Source organism: Scomber japonicus, chromosome 16 (assembly GCF_027409825.1).
Source record: "Scomber japonicus isolate fScoJap1 chromosome 16, fScoJap1.pri, whole genome shotgun sequence".
NCBI classification, from domain to species: Eukaryota; Metazoa; Chordata; class Actinopteri; order Scombriformes; family Scombridae; genus Scomber; species Scomber japonicus.
In genome coordinates this window covers 1368588-1378660 of record NC_070593.1, presented here as the reverse complement: position 1 = coordinate 1378660, position 10073 = coordinate 1368588, and the positions used below count along the sequence as shown (strand labels likewise).

The 10073-nt window shown below is 50.2% G+C and overlaps 2 protein-coding genes across 2 annotated transcripts in view; both read right to left on the bottom strand.

The window, feature by feature from the left end:
* Positions 1–3575, bottom strand: part of ehd4 (EH-domain containing 4) — a 223137-nt gene extending 219562 nt beyond the window's left edge. The window contains exon 1 of the mRNA XM_053335969.1: positions 3572–3575. The gene's annotated coding sequence lies outside the window, so the exon portion shown is untranslated. The remainder of the gene's footprint in view (positions 1–3571) is intronic.
* hectd1 (HECT domain containing 1) overlaps positions 2396–10073 on the bottom strand; it is a 40390-nt gene continuing 32712 nt past the window's right edge. The window contains 8 exon segments of the mRNA XM_053335950.1: positions 2396–2430; positions 3613–3789; positions 4396–4416; positions 4419–4561; positions 6293–6360; positions 6362–6404; positions 8209–8421; positions 9479–9618. Of these exon segments, the coding sequence (XP_053191925.1) occupies positions 2423–2430; positions 3613–3789; positions 4396–4416; positions 4419–4561; positions 6293–6360; positions 6362–6404; positions 8209–8421; positions 9479–9618 (813 nt within the window). The 3' untranslated portion in view covers positions 2396–2422.

The following is a 10073-nucleotide window of genomic DNA, read 5'->3' as shown; positions in this document are numbered from 1 at the left end:
GGTGGAGCGATGAGAGAGAAAATATGAACACAGTCACAGAAAATGACAATCAAAGCAAAAAAGTAGAAAAGATATTTGTCTGGCAAAAATGCAAAAAGCGTCAAAAGCCACAAAAAGGAAAGAGATTTAAACATTAATGATTCAAACCTGGTCAGAAAAATGAGTTTACATTAAAATCAACGGAGCTGCTGGAGACGCCTCAGCTCACTGATCTGAATAAAACCACAGAAACACCAGGAGGAGGAGGAGCAGGAGGAGGAGGAGAGAGGAGAGGAGGAGGAGGAGAGAGGAAGAGGAGGAGGAAAGAGGAGGGGGAGGAGAGAGAGGAGAAGAGCCGGAGCAGAGAGAGGAGGAGCAGAGAGAGGAGGAGGAGGAGAGAGGAGGAGGAGCAGGAGACAGGAGGAGGAGGAGGAGGAGAGAGAGAGGAGGAGAGAGAGGATGAGGAGGAGGAAAGAGAGAAAGAGGAGGAGCAGGAGCAAGAGGAGGAGGATAGAGGGGTAGGAGGAGGAGGGAGCAGAAAGGAGGAGAGAGGAGGAGTAGCAGGAGGAGGAGAGAGAGGAGGAGCAGAAGGAGAAGAAGCAGAGAGGAGTAGCAGGAGGAGGAGAGAGAGGAGGAAAGAGGAGCAGAGAGGAGGAACCTAGAAGGGGAGGAGCAGAGAGGAGGAAGAGCAGTAGCAGGAGGAGCAGAGAGTAGCAGGAGGAGCAGAAAGGAGGAGCAGCAGTGTGTTTGGATCCTTAGTGGAGGAGCTGCTTGTTCAGATCAGACAGAAGTAAACGATAAAATCAGGATCATGTTTCTGTCTTTAGTTTCAATTAAATGAAGTTTTTATTCTCATCTGAAAGTTTTATAGGTGGGAAAAGAAGCCAAGAGTCCTCCCAGTGCAGGAGGAGGAGGAGGAGGAGGAGGAGGAGGAGGAGGAGGAGGAGGAGGGGAGCAGGGAAGGAGAAGAGCAGGGAAGGAGGAGGAAGAGCAGAAGGAGGAGGGAAGGAGGAAGAGCAGAAGGAGGAGGGAAGGAGGAAGAGCAGAAGGAGGAAGAGGGGAGCAGGGAAGAGGAGGGGTGCAGGGAGGAGGAGGAGCAGAAGGAGGAGGAGGAGGGAAGGAGGAGGGAAGGAGGAAGAGCAGAAGGAGGAAGAGGGGAGCAGGGAAGAGGAGGGGTGCAGGGAGGAGGAGGAGCAGGAGGAGGGGAGCAGGGAGCAGCAGAAGGAGGAAGAGGGGAACAGGAAGAGGAGCAGAAGGAGGAGCAGGAGGAGGAGGGGAGCAGGGAAGAGGAGGGGTGCAGGGAGGAGGAGGAGCAGGAGGAGGGGAGCAGGGAGCAGCAGAAGGAGGAAGAGGGGAGCAGGAAGAGGAGCAGAAGGAGGAGGAGGAGGGAGCAGGGAAGGAGGAAGAGCAGAAGGAGGAAGAGGGGAGCAGGGAAGAGGAGGAGAAGCAGGGAAGAGGAGGGGTGCAGGGAAGAGAAGGGGTGCAGGGAGGAGGAGGAGCAGAAGGAGGAGCAGAAGGAGCAGTAGTAGGAGGAGAACCGGAGTCTCTGCTGAGGTCTGAGTTCAGTGTGAAGATGAACAGCTGCTGTAGAAGTGATATTTAAATTCTTTAACTAGCGAATAAATTATAAATAAACGTCACCGTGGAGACGATGACATCAGCTCTGTGAGGAGCAGGAGGAGGAGGAGCAGGAGGAACAGAGGGGAGCTGCTCAGTGAGGAGCAGGAGGAAGAGGAAGAGGAGGAGCAGAGAGTCACAGAGGACCTGCTCAATGAGGAGCAGAGAGGAGGAGGAGGAAGAGGAGGAGCAGAGTCACAGAGGAGTTGCTCAGTGAAGTGCAGGAGGACGAAGAGGAGGAGGAGCAGGAGGAACAGAGAGGAGGAGGAGCAGAGAGTCACAGAGGAGCTGCTCAGTGAGGAGGAGGAGGAAGAGGAGGAGCGCAGAGGTCAAAGAGGAGCTGCTCAGTGAGGAGGAGGAGGAGGCGCAGGAGGAAGAGGAGCAGGAGGAAGAGGAGCAGGAGGAGGAGGAGGAGGAAGAGGAGGAACAGAGGAGCTGCTCAGTGAAGTGCAGGAGGAGGAGCAGGAAGAGGAGGAGGAGAGGAGCTGCTCAGTGACGTCACGGATCAGTTAGTAAAGTTACAACTAAGATTCATCTGTCAGATTGTCCTGGTTTCTTCTACAGCAGCGTTCATGTGTGTGTGTGTGTGTGTGTGTGTGTGTGTGTGTGTGTGTGTGTGTTGCAGTGTGCGCGCTGCATAGTGTGTGTGCGTTGCAGTGTGTGTGTGGTCCACAGCGCCTCCTGCAGCTCTGAGAGCAGCAGCAGACACACTCTCACATCTCAGGGGTTAAAGGTCACGTTTGGGAGAGTGGAGGGAGTGAAATGGTTAATGGGGGGGGGGGGTCGAAGAGCTCGAAGAGGATCGTCCAATCAGGAAGCTGCTGAGTTAAAGACCTGCTTTACAAAATAAAAGCACATCACGCTGACAGTGAGCAGATATCTGAACCAGCATCACTTTAATCTGTAATGTGAAGCTTCAGGTTTGATTTTATGAACCTCTGAGTCTCAATAAGAACATTTCTGACTCCTCAATTTATTATTATTGATCATTTTGGGCTGTGGTTGCTATGGATACTCTTTTAATTTCAACCAATCACTGATAATAATAGAGCAGAGGGGCCACATAAAGACCACTCTGGCATTTAAAAAGTTAAAATCCTGAAATTAAATAAATATTTGATTTTTATTCTCAGGACTGATGATGGTTTAAAAAAAAAAAAAATTAATTGAAAGTAGAAAATGATATTAATTTATAATATTTTATAGAGAGAGAGAGAGAGAGAGAGAGAGACAGAGGGAGAGAGAGAGAGAGAGAGAGAGAGAGACAGAGAGAGAGAGAGAGAGAGAGAGAGAGCGAGAGACAGAGAGAGACAGAGAGAGAGAGAGAGAGAGAGAGACAGAGACAGAGAGACAGAGACAGAGAGACAGAGCAGGGGGGGAGAGAGAGAGACAGAGGGAGTGAGGGGAGAGAGACAGAGAGAGAGAGAGAGAGAGACAGAGAGAGCGAGAGAGCGAGAGACAGAGACAGAGAGAGAGAGAGAGAGAGAGACAGAGAGAGACACAGAGAGAGAGAGAGAGAGAGAGAGAGAGAGAGAGAGAGAGAGAGAGAGAGAGAGAGAGAGAGAGAGAGAGAGAGAGAGACAGGGAGACTGAGGAGACAGAGAGAGAGACAGAGACAGAGACAGAGAGAGAGACAGAGACAGAGACAGAGAGAGAGAGAGAGAGAGAGAGAGAGAGAGAGAGAGAGAGACAGAGAGAGAGAGAGAGAGAGAGAGAGAGAGACAGAGAGAGACAGAGAGACAGTCATTTTAAAGTCTTTCAAGTATTTTAGGAATTCTTGAGTCTAAACTTTTTCATTTAAAATCATAAATATGACTTTATGATTTTATGATTTATGATTTTAAATAACGCTGGTACAAATATCTGCTCACGACTGAGTACAGGAACAGGAAGCTGGACTCCTGTTAAAAAGAAGAAGAAGAAGAAGTGTGTGTCCTCGTCGTCTGCAGCTGCTGATCAATAATCAATAAATCACTGATGACCGGTAAGCTGGGTGTTACTTTGAGGTGATCGTACCGTTGTGAGCCTCGCCCGTGACCGTCCCCTCCCCCGCCGGGTTCCCGTCCTGGTCACGCCACTTCCAGTCGATCCCTCGCACGACCCGCGCTCCCGGGACGATGTACTTCATCACCTGAGAGCGGAAGAGTCGGCGCTGACGGCGAAGGTTAGCCTCCGCCTCCTTCACTGCTTTACCTGAGAGAGAGAGGGAGGGGGGGGGGGGAGAAGGAGAGAGAGAGAGACAGAGAGAGGTGGGGGGTGGGAGGGGGTGAGAGAGAGAGAGATAGAAAGAGAGGGGGGGGGAGGGGGGAAGAGAGAGCGAGAGAGGTGATGGAGAGAGAGAGAGACAGAGAGACAGAGAGAGAGAGAGAGAGAGAGAGAGAGAGAGAGAGAGAGAGAGAGAGAGAGAGAGAGAGAGGAGAGAGAGAGAGAGAGAGAGAGAGAGAGAGAGAGAGAGAGAGAGAGAGAGAGAGAAAGGAAAAAGTCAATAAGATGTTAAAAAAAAATCAATTGGTTAATAATCAGCTGACTCAGTGAATAATCAGCTGACTCAGTGAATAATCAGCTGACTCAGTGAATGAATCAGCTGACTCAGTTAATGAATCAGCTGACTCAGTTAATGAATCAGCTGACTCAGTGAATAATCAGCTGACTCAGTGAATAATCAGCTGACTCAGTGAATGAATCAGCTGACTCAGTGAATAATCAGCTGACTCAGTGAATGATCAGCTGACTTGGTGAATAATCAGCTGACTCGATTAATAATCAGCTGACTCGGTGAATAATCCCGTGCTGTCTCACCCAGCTGGTCCTCACAGACGCGGTGACGGTGCCGTAGAGCTCCAGACCAGACAGAGACAGGTAGTGAGTCTGACCGCTGGCGTTCTTCCCCATCTGTTTGATCCGGATGTGTCTCCAGCCCTGCTTCTCCTCTTTGGACGGGTCCAGAGGCCACGTGGCCGTAGACCTGAGAGACAGAGACACTCTACCGTTAACTCACCGTTAACTCACCGTTAACTCACTGACTCATTGATTAGTTAATTAACTGATTGGGTGATTGATTGATTGATCAGTTAATTAGTTAATTAACCCTTAAACAGACAACGTGCACCAGGAGATACAGACTCTTTAACCTTCCTGTTGTCCTTCCTTCCTTCCTTCCTTCCTTCCTCAGATCTAAGTTCAGCTGTTAGGCTGAATGTTCCCTCCTTCTGTCCTTCCTTCCTTCCTTCATCTGTCCTTCCTTCCTTCCTTCCTTCCTCCTCAGATCTAAATTCAGCTGTTAGGCTAAATGTTCCCTCCTTCTGTCCTTTCTTCCTTCCTTCCTTCATCTGTCCTTCCTTCCTTCCTTCCTTCCTCCTCAGATCTAAATTCAGCTGTTAGGCTAAATGTTCCCTCCTTCTGTCCTTCTTCCTTCCTTCCTTCCTTCCTCAGATCTAAGTTCAGCTGTTAGGGTAAATGTTCCCTCCTTCTGTCCTTTCTTCCTTCCTTCCTTCATCTGTCCTTCCTTCCTTCCTTCCTTCTCCCTCAGATCTAAATTCAGCTGTTAGGCTAAATGTTCCCTCCTTCTGTCCTTCCTTCCTTCCTTCCTCAGATCTAAGTTCAGCTGTTAGGCTAAATGTTCCCTCCTTCTGTCCTTTCTTCCTTCCTTCCTTCATATGTCCTTCCTTCCTTCCTTCCTTCCTTCCTCAGATCTAAGTTCAGCTGTTAGGGTAAATTGTTCCCTCCTTCTGTCCTTTCTTCCTTCCTTCCTTCATCTGTCCTTCCTTCCTTCCTTCCTTCCTCCCTCAGATCTAAATTCAGCTGTTAGGCTAAATGTTCCCTCCTTCTGTCCTTCCTTCTCAGATCTAAGTTCAGCTGTTAGGCTAAATGTTCCCTCCTTCTGTCCTTCCTTCCTTCCTTCCTTCCTCAGATCTAAGTTCAGCTGTTAGGGTAAAGTTCCCTCCTTCTGTCCTTCCTTCCTTCCTTCCTTCCTTCCTCAGATCTAAGTTCAGCTGTTAGGCTAAATGTTCCCTCCTTCTGTCCTTCCTTCCTTCCTTCCTCAGATCTAAGTTCAGCTGTTAGGCTAAATGTTCCCTCCTTCTGTCCTTCCTTCCTTCTTCCTTCCTCAGATCTAAGTTCAGCTGTTAGGGTAAATGTTCCCTCCTTCTGTCCTTCCTTCCTTCCTTCCTCAGATCTAAGTTCAGCTGTTAGGCTAAATGTTCCCTCCTTCTGTCCTTCCTTCCTTCCTTCCTCAGATCTAAGTTCAGCCTGTTAGGCTAAATGTTCCCTCCTTCTGTCCTTCCTTCCTTCCTTCCTCAGATCTAAGTTCAGCTGTTAGGCTAAATGTTCCCTCCTTCTGTCCTTCCTTCCTTCCTTCCTTCCTCAGATCTAAGTTCAGCTGTTAGGGTAAATGTTCCCTCCTTCTGTCCTTCCTTCCTTCCTTCCTCAGATCTAAGTTCAGCTGTTAGGCTAAATGTTCCCTCCTTCTGTCCTTCCTTCCTTCCTTCCTCAGATCTAAGTTCAGCTGTTAGGCTAAATATTCCCTCCTTCTGTCCTTCCTTCCTTCCTTCCTCCCTCCCTCTCCTTCCTTCTTCCCTCCTTTCCTCCCTCCCTCCTTTCCTTCTTGTTCCTCCCTTCTTCCTTTCCTCCCTTCCTTTAGGTGCAAATGACATAACTAGTAAGGCCTGTTTAAGGTTAACTGATCAGCTGGTCGTACCCCGGTTCATTCAGGCTGCAGTCGTCCACGTGAGTGTAGAGAGTCGTCCAGTTCTGACCGTCCTTAGAAAACCTGGAACACCCAGTTCCTCAACGCAGAGCGGCCATAACCCTAAAGGAGGAGGAGAAGGAGGAGGAGGAGGAGGAGGAGGAGGGAGAGGAGGAGGAGGGGGAGGAGAGGAGGAGGAGGAGGAGGAGAGGAGGAGGAGGAGGGGAAGAAGGAGAGGAGGAAGAAGGAGAGGAGGAGGAGGAGGAGGAGGAGGAGGAGGAGGAGGAGGAGGAGGAGGAGGAGGAGGAAGAAGAGGAGCAGGGAGAGGAGGAGCAGGAGGAGGAGGAAGAAGAGCAGGAGGAGGAGGAAGAAGAGCAGGGGGAGGAGGAAGAAGAGGGGGACAAGGAAGAAGAAGAAGAAGAAGAAGAAGAAGAAGAAGAAGAAGAAGAAGAAGAAGAAGAAGAAGAGGGGGACAAGGAAGAAGAAGAAGAAGGGGAAGAAGAAGAAGAAGGGGGACAAGGAAGAAGAAGAAGAAGAAGAAGAAGAGAAGAGAGGGGACAGGGAAGAAGAAGAAGAGGAGAAGAGAAGAAGAAGAGGGGGACAAGGAGGAAGAAGAGGGGGACAAGGAAGAAGAAGGAGGGGGACAAGAAGAAGAAGAAGAAGAAGAAGAGGGGACAAGGAAGAAGAAGAAGAGGAAGAAGAAGAAGAAGAAGAGGAAGAAGAAGAAGAAGAAGAGGGGGACAAGGAAGAAGAAGAAGAGGGGACAAGGAAGAAGAAGAAGAAGAAGAAGAGGGGGACAAGGAAGAAGAAGAAGAGGAAGAGGGGGACAAGGAAGAAGAAGAAGAAGAAGAGGGGGACAAGGAAGAAGAGGAAGAAGAAGAAGAAATTATTTAACCACCTTATTTGACTCAGTGCGTGCGCTTGTTTCATTACCTGGCGTGTCTCAGTGCGTGTGCTTGTTTCATTACCTGGCGTGTCTCAGTGTGCGTGCGCTTGTTTCGTTACCTGGCGTGTCTCAGTGCGTGTGCTTGTTTCATTACCTGGGCGTGTCTCAGTGTGTGTGCGCTTGTTTCGTTACCTGCCGTGTCTCAGTGTGTGTGCGCTTGTTTCGTTACCTGGCGTGTCTCAGTGTGTGCGCTTGTTTCGTTACCTGGCGTGTCTCAGTGTGTGCGCGCTTGTTTCGTTACCTGCCGTGTCTCAGTGTGTGCGCTTGTTTCGTTACCTGCCGTGTCTCAGTGTGTGCGCTTGTTTCGTTACCTGCCGTGTCTCAGTGTGTGTGCGCTTGTTTCGTTACCTGGCGTGTCTCAGTGTGCGCGCTTGTTTCGTTACCTGGCGTGTCTCAGTGTGTGCGCTTGTTTCGTTACCTGGCGTGTCTCAGTGTGTGCGCTTGTTTCGTTACCTGGCGTGTCTCAGTGTGTGTGCGCTTGTTTCATTACCTGGCGTGTCTCAGTGTGTGCTTGTTTCGTTACCTGGCGCGTCTCAGTGTGCGCTTGTTTCGTTACCTGGCGTGTCTCAGTGTGTGTGCGCTTGTTTCGTTACCTGGCGTGTCTCAGTGTGCGCGCTTGTTTCGTTACCTGCCGTGTCTCAGTGTGTGTGCGCTTGTTTCGTTACCTGGCGTGTCTCAGTGTGCGCGCTTGTTTCGTTACCTGCCGTGTCTCAGTGTGCGCGCTTGTTTCGTTACCTGGCGTGTCTCAGTGTGTGTGCGCTTGTTTTGTTACCTGCCGTGTCTCAGTGTGCGCTTGTTTCGTTACCTGCCGCGTCTCGGTGTGTGCGCTTGTTTCGTTATCTGGCGTGTCTCAGTGTGTGCGCTTGTTTTATTACCTGGCGTGTCTCAGTGTGCGCTTGTTTCGTTACCTGGCGTGTCTCAGTGTGTGTGCGCTTGTTTCGTTACCTGGCGTGTCTCAGTGTGTGCGCGCTTGTTTCGTTACCTGGCGTGTCTCAGTGTGTATGCTGAGGGGATGACCCAGAGTCCGAGGTCGACGGCGAACCAGGCGTTCTTGTCATCGTTGGTGTGGCAGTTGAGGGCGGAGCTGTCCCGACTCAGAATATCCTCCAAGCGCCCGTAAGGCAGGTTACGCCCCTCTGATGATGTCACCACCACCAGGCCGTAGGCGGCGGGATTTACCCACTCGTAGGCGGTCCTGAAGGCAGCAGAGAGAAAACATCAGAGCCAAACTACAGGCAGAAATCACTTAGCTCCACTCCTCAGGTTAACGTATATCAGAGGTGTCAAACTCATTTTCATTCAAGGGCCACATACTGACCAATTTGATCTCATGTGGGCCGAAATCATTAAAAAGATGGAAGGAAGGACGGAAGGAAAAGAAGGAGGAGAAGGAAGAGAATACAAGAAGGAAAGATGGAAGGAAGAAAGGGAGGAAGAAAAGATGGAAGGAAGAGTAGACAAGAAGGAAGGAAGAAAGGGAGGAAGAAAAGATGGAAGGAAGAGTAGACAAGAAGGAAGGGCGGAAGGGAAGATCGGAAGGAAGGAAGGAAGGACAGATGGAAGGAAGGAAGGAAAAGACGATTGGAAGGAAGGAAGGAATGAAGGAAGAAAGGTAGGAAGGACAGATGGAAGGAAGGAAGGAAAAGACGATTGGAAGGAAGGAATGAAGGAAGAAAGGTAGGAAGGACAGATGGAAGGAAGGAAGGAAGGAAAAGACGATTGGAAGGAAGGAATGAAGGAAGAAAGGTAGGAAGGACAGATGGAAGGAAGGAAGGAAAAGACGATTGGAAGGAAGGAATGAAGGAAGAAAGGTAAGAAGGACAGATGGAAGGAAGGAAGGAAAAGACGATTGGAAGGAAGGAATGAAGGAAGAAAGGTAGGAAGGACAGATGGACAGATGGAAGGAAGGAAGGAAAAGACGATTGGAAGGAAGGAATGAAGGAAGAAAGGTAGGAAGGACAGATGGAAGGAAGGAAGGAAAAGACGATTGGAAGGAAGGAATGAAGGAAGAAAGGTAAGAAGGACAGATGGAAGGAAGGAAGGAAAAGACGATTGGAAGGAAGGAATGAAGGAATGAAGGAAGAAAGGTAAGAAGGACAGATGGAAGGAAGGAAATGAGGAACAAGGGAACCGGGCCCGGATTGGACCTCTAGGCGGGCCGATTCTGGCCCACGGGCCGCATGTTTGACACCCCTGACATATATAATAACTATAAACTCAGAGTTAAATTAAAGGTGCAGCTCTGCTCGTACTTGGCGTTGGTTCCGACCCAGTAGATGATGCCGTTCTCGTCGAAGTCGTGCTGGTGTCTGAAGGTGAAGGTCTGTCCCTCCCTCAGCTTCCTCACAAACACAAAAGAGGAGCGCTCGAAGTCGTACCACTGCTTCGCCACCTGGAGGACAGAGAGGAGGAGGAGGAGAGGAGGAGAGGAGGAGGAGAGAAAGGAGGACAGAAAGGAGGAGAGAGAGGTAGAGAGGGGAGGATAGAGCGGAGGAGAGAGAGGAGGACAGAGGAGGAGGGGAGAAGAGGAGAGAGAGAAAGGAGGAGAGAAGAGGAGAGAGAGAAAGGAGGAGAGAAGAGGAGAGAGAGAGAAGGAGAGAGGAGGACAGAGAGGAGGAGAGAGAGAGGAGGAGAGGAAGAGGACAGAGGGGAGGAGAGGAAGAGAGAGAGGAGGAGAGAGAGAGGAGGAGAGGAGGAGAGAGAGGACAGAGAGGAGGAGAGAGAGGAGGAGGAGGAGAGAGAGGAGGACAGAGAGGAGAGAGAGGAGGACAGAAAGGAGGAGAGAGAGAAAGGAGGAGAGGAAGAGAGACAGGAGGACAGAGAGGAGGAGAGAGAGGAGGAGGAGAG